General features: G+C 35.7%; 1 protein-coding gene across 2 annotated transcripts in view; it reads left to right on the top strand.

Moving 5' to 3' along the window:
- Window positions 1-13,627, top strand: part of LOC100543167 (transcription initiation factor TFIID subunit 4-like) — a 132,778-nt gene that overhangs the window by 60,529 nt on the left and 58,622 nt on the right. For both annotated transcript variants that reach the window (XM_085235120.1, XM_085235119.1), the window contains exon 13: window positions 5,242-5,298. In XM_085235120.1, coding sequence (XP_085091246.1) covers window positions 5,242-5,298 — 57 coding nt within the window. The remainder of the gene's footprint in view (window positions 1-5,241; window positions 5,299-13,627) is intronic.

Genomic DNA, 13,627 nt, shown 5'->3' with positions numbered 1-13,627 from the left:
GTGGACTTTCTGAAAACACAAGGCACATGTCTTGCTGTAGTAAAAGATGCTTTCATAGTGATTCATCCTTGCTGCTTTCATGGCGATTTCCTAAACTGGAAAACGTAGGTTGTGTGTGTCAAATAGAATGAGGTTCTGATTCGAGTGTAATAACGGAAGTATTTCTGGCAGCAGAAAGGAGTTTGTGGTCTATTATCAGTATTCTGTATTAATAGCACAGGCCTATCTAGTTTTGGGTTTTAAAATATAACTACAGCTATCATAGGAGTGTGGCCTCTATTCTATGAATGGTATCAGTAAGTAAACTGAAAAATTGCTTGGTGGTGTTTGCACAGTTAAGCAACATTTATGGATGATGGAGATTTTGATAGTGCAGTAGGTTGAAGGTGCTTTTTTACTTTTTGTTGGAGAGAGATCGTTGAAATTTGGCCGTGCAGATTTCCTTACAGAGCACTGTCACGTGCACCTCCTGTCGTTACTTGAAGGGCCTGTCTCCCTGAGTGAGAGATGAGTTCAGTCGTCATGCCAATTTAATCCTTTCCTTCTCTTCTGAGACTACAGTAGATGTAATGCAGCTTTTTGTGAGATGAAGCGCTTTCTGAACTGAAACTTGTAACTCAATTCTGATGAGAGGAGAGCAAAGAGTGAATTATTGCGTTGAGATAATTTTCTCAATTTTAAAAAATTTGTTACTTCAATTTTAATGATTTTAAAATGAATCTTCTTTTAGACCTGCACTCTTGCAATCTTCCTCACTGTGGTCGTAGCTCAAAACAGGGTTTTACCCTCAGCTATGCTGCTTTTAACTCTCACTTTTTATTAACAAAGCTAATGTGAAAGCAAAGTGTTTCATGTTGCCAATTTAATTTCTTTAATTAAAAGTGAAAGTTATAAGCTGGTACAGCCGTGGGTGAAGTTCTAATGTCATCAATGGGGAAAAATAGGTTTAAAATTGAAACTGTTGGCACAGCAGTGACTCTCAATAGTACAGCACCTGCAGTTGTGACTCTTCACTTTATTTAATGAAAGAAGATGAATTTGAAGAATTAACGACTCCCAGGACATGTATTGGGTAGGGGGAGAAGAGGTGTGAGTACCTTAACTGGGATCAGATTTTGGTGATCAGACAACAGGCAAGTATTTAGGAATGGAGACCCTGAGAGTTTTTCAGGGATTTAGCAGACATCACAGTTATTCTAAATCTAAGAGAAACCTTTTGTTTTTAGTGGGGAAAAAGATGTAACAATAGTGCAACTTTAACATTGCAAATGACAACAAAAAATGGAATAATTGTTCAGAGCATCAGATGCAGGTGTCCTTCAGCTTTAAAAATAATTGTTGCCGTATTACACTGAAGTCGTATAGATATTCCTTTAAAAATACTTTTGATTTCTAATGTAAGACAATTGTAAGAAATATGAAGCCCACTTCTTAAAACTACACTGTTGTGTGTGTAACTAGATGTCTGTTTTTGTGGCATTATTCCTTAACACAAGCAAGGAGAAAAGCTGAGGTTTGGAACATTAGTTTTGCAACATGTAAATGAAACCCCGTGTTTCTAATATGCTTTGAATGCACACATTTAACGTATGCTGCTTTTCATACTTTCAAAGTCTGCTATTTCCATAGAGCTAATGTGATCTATGCAGTTTTCAGTTAAATAAGATAGCAAGTTCTCTAACACAAAGCACTTTCGTTGTTAACGATTAAAATATCAGCCGGTCTGGTCTAATGAAAGTACCTTGTTTGGGAGAAATGTTAACAAACCTGGCTTGGTGGATACATTCTCAGTAGGAGACATCATTTAATGTATTTAAAAGTACGTTATCTGGTTATGATCAGTCCTAGGTTTCTCTAAAATTACTATGGGAAGCGAGCTTGCTTCTAAGGATGTTTATTCACCAACATGAAAATGTATTGCATGAATCCAGCTTTCATTATTTACAGATATGGAGATGAAGAATAGAGTGGGGGAAGGAAAAGAGTCACGATGAACTCTTTGGAAGTGTTTGGGTAGAGGGGTCTGGGTTTGTGACAGGTGGGGGTTTCTGAAGCTTTAGAGGAAACATGGTGGAGACATTGGTGCCTTAAAGGATTTTGTGAAAATCTTTTTTTTTTTTTTTTTTTTTTTTTTACAAATCAATTGAGATGCAGCATATTAGTTTTTTGGAGGTTAGTGCTAAAGGAGAAAGGAAGACAAACTCAACAGTATGAGATGAATTAGTAGAGAAAATTGAAACTAGAATTAAAAGAAAGGAACAATTAGCTAGTAGCTTGATGAAAGTAAGTGTAAAGTATTAAAGTAATTGGTGAATAAAAATAACAGGAGAGATGCAGGCACTGCAAGAGCTGAATAGCAGCAAAATTGTTCAAACTCTTCAGAGGAAGCAAAAGATGCTTACGTGTGGAATGGAGTGTAAAGAGAAGCCAGTGACATTTTTAAAGCTTATCTAGCCACCTCTATTAAGTTTGACATTTTCGTTTGCTTCTATTTGCTTTAATCTGTGTTACTCAGCATTGAAGAAGCCTTTTGTGAGTTACATTAGATCATAAAATGAAGAATTAATACAATTGTTATTGCTTATCCTTTTTCTTTTCCTTTAACACATTTTAGTTTTTGTATGCTGATTTTATTTCACTGGCTTACTGATTTTCAAGCCGACGCAGTAGTCTGCAGGAGCACATTTTATTTTAAACAATCTGTTGGAAAAACCATATTAGCATTTATTTGAACACATACACAGAAAGAGAAAAACCCAAAAAACAACAAACATAAAATGACACTTGAAATTGCTTAATTTTATTAATATGGTACTTACAACAGAAATGACACATCCAGTATAAAGTTGGAATTCTACCTATTTGAAGCAAGAGCTAGCTTGAGCTCTTAGAAAAGAACATTTCATAAGGGTTAAAGGAATAACCAGAAACTCATTGCATTATCCTGAATGTAAAAGTAGTTCTAAACCCACTTTTTAGTCTGCATTTTGATATCTAACATCACCTGGTATTTTAAAACTCCATTAGTGATGAAATTTCTGTGTTTTATGTCACTCAGCATCTGAATGCTCATTTTCACCTATGTAGCAATTTGTTATTTATTTTTTTGTATAAAAAGTCTGCTATCCTGATGTCCAGGTCTACTTTTATTTGGTCAGTTCCTGAAAACAAAGAAAGAAAGCACGGAAATAATCTTTAAATGTAAAGAAAACAACAACAACAAAAAACACTTTTATAAAAAACTTGCACTTTCTGAGTTTTTCCTTCACTGATGGAGACAGGAAATGTAGATGTTACTTTGTATCTGTTGCTTTGATTTTTTTTTTTCTCCTAGTGTCCCTGAATGCAACACAGATCTGGTATGTTTTCCAGGATTCTGTCACTTTCTTATAGAAACTTGGTAACATTATTATAAGTCTCAGCTTGATTCTCTGAGGACTCCATGCTTTCTCCTTCAGCTGAAATGCTTTTAACTTGTGCTTTGCATTTGGCAAATGATTCAGCTTCATGTAGTAGTATGAATACACTTTGTATTTCTGTACTCCCTTCTCTGTGAGGTTCAGAAAGCAACAGAAGTTCATTGTACTTCTATAAATTTATCATCAAAAAGTCATGAAAGAACTAAAGCTGATTTCCCAAACATCACACTGGAGAAACTGAGGCACGCAGTGATTGAACTGTCATCAGAAAATGACAGAGCAAGGACCTGATTCAGCCTAGATCTTAAATAGTGAAGTCCATCTCCTAGAGAAGGAACTCATCCATCTCTCCCCACCCTGAATAGGTATAAGCATAGTCAAGTTCCAAGTAATTGCTCTACGAGTCCCAGCTCTCTGGCATGTCCATGTATTTAATGAACGTGTCTTTTTGTTCTTTAAACAGTAACTAGATCAGGTTGCCTGCATTTCTGCATTTTTCTTTTTGTCTGACCACAACACTTCAAAGGAACCTGTCTACATAAAGTTGTTTCTTTCCTTGTTGGCGTAACTATAACACGAGAGTCTAATTCAGTCATCAGCTATCTACAGTTTTTGATATCTCATTGCTTTACTACAGACACTGTCCTGTCAAACTACCTTTTATGTTAACAGGCACAAAATCACTGGTAGGTAGCACTGGAAAATGCAGCTAACACATTTGACTCTTGCACTGTGCATGTTTTCTAAAAATCTCCTGCTTGTTTGAGTTTTCTTTACCATTTGTGTTGTATGTGTGTGCCATATTAGCAGAAAAAAAAGTAATCTCAAATATAAATAAGTAAATAAAAGCACAAGAAAAAGGGTAGAGAAATCAGTCATTATTACTCTCACTCTGAAATGATAACGAGACTCTCCAGGTATGTCTGCAGCATCACATCCCGCTACCCTTAAAACATATCTTCAACTGGTCTGGTTCATGTATTTGTCACTTGTGAACGTAATATATTATGAAAATTAAAATGAAAGGAAAAAAAATTGAGTATGTGTAGGTTTACAGTTTAATACTCTTCTCAAGTTTCAGGTCTGTCTTCAACTTTGAGAAGCAGAGAAAGGAGAGAGCAAAGAAAGTGTTCTTTTAGGACTTATCTAAAGATCATCAATTTAAATCTGAAACAAAGACTGAAATAAAACTATAAAATCTTTCAAGTACCTGGGACAACAGATTTTTTTGTGGAACTCCTAAATACTGACAAATTGTGCAATTGAAGAAGCATAATAATGCATGATATCTACCTCTGTAATTTCATACAAATTGTATTGTCTTTATTTCTGAAGGTTTGTTGTTTGGAAGAACAACATTAAAACTGTTTCCAACACATTCTCTACCAACAGCTGGAAAAAAAAAAAAAGTTGCAAACAGTAAATTATTTTAAAATAACTCCCTCACTCACTAACAATTAAATTAAAAAGATCAGATATTGGGAAAAGGTTCTGCTCTCAGACGCTTTAATTTGTTTGTATTAAGTAATTGAAATCAAAATCTGTATGGAAACTTTAGAATTGAAAGATACATAAAGGTGTTGGTTTTGTTTGCTTTTAAATTTAAATGTCAAGTAGATTTTGCTTACAACTAAGTATTTAACAGTCTTTTTGGTGAGGCCTGTGCATTTGAAATTGCACCCCTGTGAATTTAAGTATCCCATATTTGACACCTTGTGTCTTGTTCCTCTTTCTTTGCTATCTTTTAACTTACTGCAACAGATGAGGGGTTCTTAAACCATCTGTTAACCTTTTTTCCCCATTTTTTTTTTTTAACATGTAGAGTCGCTCAAGGCAAGAGGACCCAGAGCAAGCTAGACTGAAACAAAAAGCAAAGGAGGTAAGCAGAGCTAGAGATCATTACACTTGACATTTCAAGGCTTGAACATATTAATTTTTTATGCCTTGCTACTTGTATATCGTTAATAAAAATCTGACTAAAAACTTTTTAGGATGTATTTGTTGCTTTGCCTTTGATCTTAATGTTTGCAAACTAATACATTAATACATGTGAAGCCTAAGGAGATTTTATAAGAGAATATTTCCATACATTACATTTTCATTTCCATTTTAGGTAGCTCTAGCTTTTGTTGGGTTGTTGATGACAGCAGCATTAGATTTTGGTGCAGAATATATGCCTTTGTCTTTTTTTAAAATGTCACTTTCTTAGAAATGTGTTATTTAACAATTCTGTTCTGGCAACAGTCTTTCAAGTAATGTAATTGCCAGTCATTCTCTGTACAGTGTGGTTCAGTGTACCATTTACTCATTGTTCTAAATTACAATAATCTAACAAATATAAAATAATTTCAGTTCAAGTTTTGATATGTTATTCTTAGTTTACCTTAATGTGCTGTAAATGAGCATGACAATGCTTTGCTTGAGGCATCTTATACCTTAGGATCAGTTAGTGACTTAAATCAATTAAAAAGACTAAAATGTATCTATGAATGGAAAGTTGTTCCTATGAAAAAGAAATTAGCATCATATAGAGCAAACTGATGCTTTTTTTCTCTAGCTAAGTTATTTGGATATGTGCATTAGAAGGTAATAATAATACATTAGAGTGTAATGTATACAGAAAAATGCATATAACACTTTTTTTTTTCTATTTACCTGTTCTTCCAGTTTATTTTTCCTTTTGGCAGTACTCTATAGTTCTGTTACGTATACAGATTTTTTTAATATATGTAGCAGAAAAAAAAATCAAGGATGCAGTTAACTTTATTTGTCTCCTTCCATTATATAATGATGGGTCTTGTAAACTTAATTGTTGGAATTGTGTTGGAATTGTCAAGCTTTCAAATGAAACAGAGGGATCAAGTTATTTGGTAGGAGAAGAGACAGGATTCGATACTATTTGAACTTAGTAATCAGCCCATATATGCAAAGGAAATCACATCTGAAAATATGTGGAAAATAATTGCTGGCTGGCAAGGCTTGCATTTGAGCTGAGAACTAAAACTACCATGCTGCTGGAAATGAGAGTAAGCTAGAAATAAGTGCGTTTCTTGCTGCAACAGTATTTCCATTCATTGCAGTTCTTTTCTTCATAACTGGAAACCTGAAACAGCAAAGTAAACAACAGGGCTAGAAAATACATTTTCTAATAGAATGAATTATTGGCTCTCTTTATAGCTGTGATGGAAGACTTGTGTTCTAGCCAATGTTCTTGCTTTTGGTGTAGCTGCTGGAATATCTCTTTCTTGTATGAAAATCTGATATTTCCATTTGAGCTGCATTTCTTACCCACTAGAGGGAGTGACAGAGTGCTGACATGTGAATAAAAGCATGTGTATGAAATGCATTATAAGTAATTGTAGTACTGGTATTATTGAAGACATAGCAAGTAGTTTGGTGATAATCTTATTAGAAATGTTTAGGTTTTATGATTTTAGAGAAGTAGTGTTCCTGGAAATGCTAAGATGTTTGAGTAAATGCAGAGTGAGTACCAGGTTTTTTGTTTGAGTGCTGCACTCTCTTCTCTTGTACATTAGCCCTGCCTTTTTTCCCATCCTTCTAATGAAAGTGTGTAATTTGCTGGCACTTTGCCTCTCTCTGAAGTTGAATTTTATTCTACATACTTGAAACCATAAGAAATTTAGGCATGTATCTGTTTTTAGTAATTAGAGTTCTATGGCTCTTCAGCTGTTTTAGTGACTTTCACATGAAATATTTAAATACTAAAAAATGGAAACTAAAACTTGACAAAAGAAGTTAATTAGGAGGCATTACTTACAGAGCAACCTACGTACATAAGGTCTTACTGCAGAAACCAGACGTAACAGTCAGGTTTCACTCACACATTGATTAGCACTGTTACAGTTAAGTCAGTGCAACCCACTCTTATTTCAGTTTGATTGACTTATTTTGATTTAGCATTAGCCTGTTTTAAATGGATTTGAGTGAAAGCAGTAGGAAAATGCACCTGTGGGAAGGGTTTATTGCTTAAAATTCCATTTCTTTCGCACTTTTAAATTAGTCCAGCTTTCTATGGATTTGCCAGTGCACATTACATGATTTTAATGCTAGACTTACTTAACAAACTTGTAAAACACATTTTCCATCCAGACTCTGTCAGGAAGCTATTTACATTGTTTGTAACAAATTCTGAAATGTTTAACTTTATACTATACTTAATGTAAGAAATAAAATCATTTGTGAGTAGTCTATTTCATATTGTATGGCTGAATCTTTTAAAATTAAGTTTTAGAAAATATGCTGAAGTTGACTGAAAGAATAGAACGTCACAAATATAAGTTAAAGAAAATGTGTTCCCTAATTTCCGTTCAGAAGGTTCATTAAATAGGACATAAAACAGGCCATATAGCCGATTGATCCAGATTAGGAATAATTGAGTCAACACCTAGCAGTTAATCATGTGAATGACTTGAAAGAAAGACAGAGGAGGTAAGATCCTAAATATCCTTTGTCATGAATATTTTTCTGCATATTCAGTATCTGTTGGCCAAAAATCTTTTAATTTAAAAGTGAAGTAGCTGAGTGCTTTGATCCTGAAAGATTAACTTGGTTAAAATCTTTGTGTCATCACCAACCAAGAATATTGCATAATAATAAAAATTTAAACCAGACACCATAAATGTCTGGGCACGTATCCAGGACCTAGATCAGCTTCGATAACACTCAGATGAATCTATTCTCAGATGTACTTGTTAACCATGCAAGTGAAATCACAAGGCTGTTGATATTCATAATAGAAGCCTTACTAATTTCATAGGGAGACAGAAGGCTGTCCACTTACCTTTACCCATGCAGGTATCCCATTTTTCTGAAGTCCTTTAGCACTGATATTGAAGTGGTTGCTGCTGTGACTGTTACGCTGGTGAGGAGCTTTGGGAGTACCCAGCTCTTGTGTAAGCAGACCAAAGGCAGGTTTTTTCCATACTCTCCACATCATTGTGGTGCTCATTCCACCTGGGTGCCGTCATCTTCCTTGTCTTTTGTAGTAACTGACTTATTTGGTTAAGTTTTTAGATTTTGAAACGCATCCTTTGCTGAGGTACGTACACAAAAACATCTGGACTGTTAGAGCCATAAGGTCCATCTCTCATCTGAAAACACTAATGAAGTATGTATGTATTGTGTAGATCACGTGATGTATTTTGTAGTTCTTGAAATGTTTAGAAATTTAAAATCATGAAACAACTTTTATTAGCGAAAGTACTGAAACTCTAGTGTTATGTATGGAACACTTATATTACAAAATCAATTTTACTTTGAATAATTTCTTGTCACCACATTAATACCTATGTAGCAACTCAATAGGTGTGGTTTCTTATAAAAAGTAATAGTTTATTGCAGTCATTCATGCTTTGAAAAGGCATTACTGAAATGAGAAGCAAATGAAAAAGACTTTGTTTTGTTGAGTAAGTTCTTTTTTTCACCTCAGCAAAAACAAAGTTCTTAAAGATTTTGCTAGTAACACAGCGTCTTTTGTGATGAGATGTCTCAAGTTTTCTGCTGTACCATGCCTGACATAAAAGTATTCAAAAGCAACAATCTTCTCTTAAATGGTTCCTTACAAAACCTTTGTTGAGAAATTGAGCATTGTAACTGAAATAAGTTTGAATTAAGTTTCCATTTAGCTGTGTAATCCACCTGTGGATCATAAGATGCAAGGAATAACTAAGAACGTGATAGTAATGAAGTAATGAATTTCTGCAACTGAAATATTCCGATATTTATGCAACAGTGTGTCCTCAGAACTTGGTTGTTTCAGAAATATTTTGCTACATTACTAGTCCTGTAGCTGTAATGCAGAAGGAATGCCAGTGTTTTTGTCAATACATGCAGAAGGCTATCCAAGAGTCACTTTGTGTACACTCTGTCATTACCACAATTCTGTTCTTTTTGCCTAGAAAAATGCTTAGACTATTCCTGTACTCTCTAGGCCTGTGCAAGGCTACTGCAGATTTGGCTCTAGAGATTTTCCTGAAGTTATAAAGCTGTTGTAATGACTTTAAATATTAATGCTGAACTTGCATCTCAGAAAGAAGCAGTCCTGTTATCAATTAAAATACTTTCATGAAAATCCTGCTGTGTTATTCAACTTATTGCTTTTTATGTGAAATGTCTTTTTTCCTTATGAGCAGAGATTACTTCTGATATATAGATATTATGATAATGGTCACAAATTCTGATAACTGGAGTTGATATGAGATTCTGGGAAGGACAGGAGAGGAACAGGTGATGATGACATGATTTGTCTTTAACCAATTTATGGTTTATTAGTTTAAAGATAGTGAATATTGACAAAGTTTAGCTGTGTTTCTGCGGATAAGGTATTACCCCGCCATGAATTCTGAAGTACTTAAGAGCTTCATGCAATTGTAGTCTTACTGTTCAGCAGAACTCTTTTTGTAAAATTGAGGACCATGACACTTCCAGCCTGTTTCCCTGTGCTTGGAGCAGGAGTGATGGCAGGTGTTTGACTGAAGGTGAAGTGTGGTGCTACCTGTGCTGTAAAGATTCAGAAAACTGAGTAATTGACAAAGAAAAAATAAAGCCAGGAAATCAAGGGAATGGCCGTAGTACTTTCCAACTAAGTCAAATTGTTTTATTCCTGCTTAGGTAAAATTTATATTAATTAGAGTTGGGTCAAGGACTAGATATTCTTCTGGTCTTTTTTCTGACCTAGCTGTAACCCAAGATTACCTCGTTAGTCTAGCACAAATCTAAATTAAATCCAATCCTGTCCAACATAGTAATTTCCTTGCTCAAAATCACATTGTTGGAGTTCTGTAGTGATGCACAATTTTAGTGCACGCAGTACCTAGCTCTTGTTTGCTTTTTACAGAGGAAAAAAAATGAAGGAAAAGCTCTTTTGTGTGACTGCTTGTAACTAGCATTATGCAATGAAATTCTCTTTCACTTATGTACAAGCTAAATTTATGGTCTTTCTTAACAACCTAACTCTATATTTGATACCTTCTATAATAAGCTAAGAACACTAATTCACTAATTATTATCTAGAAAATCTTAGTACTTCGTTAGGCTCCATTGCTAGAGTTGCGTACAAATTAGAATGCATTGCATAAGAAGGATCATTAGTATCTATTGATCTGTTTTGCTACTTCATGAGGATCCCTGTCAGACCTGAATCTTTGTATTCTGAGTACTTACGAGCAGTGCCAAATGAGGTGGCGAATGGGGACTGATGCAAAAAGAAACCAAACAAAATGCAACAAGTGATCAGAAGGGCAGAGAGCAGTGAGAAGGAAAACTGTCGAGTCAAGCATTATCCATTACTTACCTGGTGTGTAGTGTTGTGGTAGAAGTGGTTCTAGAGGAGATATTTGATAGGCGGCAGTCTTCAATTTAACACAGCAGCATTGTGATATCCTTAGATTTTGTATGACAAATGCATCTGCTCTGATGCAATCTGCTAGTTGAGGCGTTAGCAGCTATGTAGGCAAATGAGTTACAGTATTTTTCTTACTGAAAGATTCTCATGTGGTTCTCCTACAATTTGGGAACACAGAACAAATAACAGTCGCCTATGTTTGTAAATGTTAGCTTTTCTTTTCTAGATTCTTACTTATTACTTTTCCCAACAAAATGTTACATGAGTACTTGATTTTCCAACAAAACTAATGAGGAAGATTTGAGACTCATTCCCAAATTGAAGTTTAACTTTGTTCTGAAACATACTTCGTTTATATTAGGGTATTTCAAAACAAAAACATGATGTGTTTTACCTTTTTGACAAGCTGAAAAGGAAATGGATATATAGAGCAATGGAGCCCTGTTTCATACAAGATTGTTGTAACAATTGTAACAAGCAGTCTGTCATTATGAAGTAACAGGACTACTTAAATACAAATGTACAGAACCTGGGCTGATCATGGGATGAGCTTTCTGCAAGGACTCTCTGATGCTGGAAGAAGCTTTTTAGAATCTCACCAAAATAATTCAGTAGAAACTTTCTCCTTAAAATGAGTTTTCTGGAGGTAGTGTCTGATTTTTCCATTGCAGGAAAGAAACAGTGGAATTTTCAACCCTTCAGATCCCCTGCGATTTTCTTTCAGTGTCTGGAGGAAAAATTAATGCTTTAGCGTTTTGTGGCTGCGCTAAACAAGGGAGTGGTGGCTAAGGGGGTGACAACCCCTCTGTTTGTAACTGCTTCTGGGTGCAGGGACTGCAGAGCTCAGAGAACAGCAAAGGGAACAGTTTTCTTCCACCTTTGTTGTGCGACGTTTGCCGTAAGGGTGGTTTGGCTTTGCCTCTGCTTTGTATTAGCGATGGCACCCAGAGGTTCTGCGAGAGGCAGAGAGGAATGCATTCAGCAATACTTCCTCCTCCAAAACATTTTTACATTCTTTCATGTATTTGAATATATACTTATGTAGATATGTATCAGATCAATTTCCTAACAGAAGACATGAAGACTGAGTTTCCAGTTCTCTTTCTGCCTCAGTGATATTTTGTCTAAAATGGGTCATCTTCAGGGAAAAACAAGAGTGCTTAATTTGTGACTCTGTCACAACTTAAAAAAAGAAAAAAAAGAATTCATTTCAAGCAAGATGTGAATATGAAAAAATCACCTAACTATTTTATCTAAACTGCAACAGATTTATTCCCCTGCTGATCTGGAAAAATGATAATGCTTTAGCTTTTAAAATACAGTTGCCTATTAAATAAGTAGAGGGCAGTAAATGTCAGCTATGTCTGGTTGTCAGAACCTGGAGAGGTTACTGAGAAGACAATACAAATTATGAGCTATTTTGGTCCCTTCATCAAGTCTGCCCTGCAATACTGCAGCTCGCAGGGAGAGGTCAAGGTGTACTTAGGCTCCAGCCTGCAGGGCAAGTTTTCCCTCATCCTCTGTATGCGCATTGGTTTCTTGCTCCAAAATAAGCCCGAATGAGGGCTTTAATTCTGCCGCTGAGCTAACATGTTTGTAAGCCCTGTTTGGCAGCCTCCGAGGGCCTGAGGCAGCACACAGCTGCCAGCTTTCATCTGCCCCCAGTTCCTCGGGGCGCTCCAGTCACATGGCGTGACCCGCGGCGGTGGAGACGCACCTACTAAATCTTCTGTTCCTCTGCCCACTCAGTCTGGGTACTGCACATTGCACCGGCAGCAGGCAGCTGGCCATCAGCAATCAGCTGCATACCTCCTGCTGACAAATCTTCCATTGCTTTTTTGTGCGAGATCCACAGCTACTCCCTGTTGTAGTCAGGAAGGGCATTTGCATCTTCCCTTGCTTTACAATGGAAGGCCCTTGTTTGAAGTGCATACACTTGGTGGAATTTACTGCATTTCATAAAATGTGTGATGTTTCTAGCCTGTTAGGGGGAAATGAAAGAGTTTATAGAAGCAAAGTTAAATTTGGAACTGTAGTGATAACATTTTTAAAAGGATAACCTTAGCCTTCTTTGCCAACACATTTTTGAGAATTGTGAAGTATGTGTATGTGATACTTTTGTGCATCTCTAAGTAATTTATAAGATAAGCAAGACTAATTTTACAGGCCTCTTATACAAGCAGTAATCTGGTTCTGTAAGTCTGCTTTGTAAAGTTGTGCTATAATTTTCTTATTCGTCAGCATCTCCTTTCAGAGTGTGCGTGCTAGGATGTGACAATTTATGTTTATGTACATATATGTATAAATTACGGAGCAATGTGAACATCAGCTTTGTTGTCACTGTCAGGTGATTTGTTGTGGTTGAATTTTTACTATTGAATTTTTGATACAGTTAACACTAGGGTGAAACGTGTCAGTTTTGACTTAGTAAATACTAAACATTTCTGTCCATGGCTGCTGGAGTGAGTGTGTGTGTGTGTGTGTGTGTGTGTGTGTGTGTGTGTGTGTGTGTACTTTCCTCCTAGACTGCAAGTCAGATCAGGCTGATCAGTAACAGAGAGAGGACACGAAAGCTGTGGTTAACATCTATTGCCTGATTTTAATTCAGTCTTTTTATCAGAATGCCCTTGTTAGTCTGTGGAAGAGTCTGCAAGTAGTTGCATCATCATAGCTGAATAAAAAGATGCTGCTCAACATACTCCTACAACTTATTTCTCTCTCTAGTAGTAGTATATTTAAAAATTAAAAAATAAAAAGTGTTATTGCCATTCATGATAAAAGCAGTATGGTTTTCTTCCCTCAAATATGTGTTTACCAAGCAAAGATATGATTCTCTCTAAAATGT

The sequence above is a fragment of the Meleagris gallopavo genome, chromosome 13 (assembly GCF_905368555.1).
Source record: "Meleagris gallopavo chromosome 13, MGAL_WU_HG_1.1, whole genome shotgun sequence".
NCBI lineage: Eukaryota > Metazoa > Chordata > Aves > Galliformes > Phasianidae > Meleagris > Meleagris gallopavo.
This window is presented reverse-complemented; position numbering and strand designations above follow the sequence as displayed.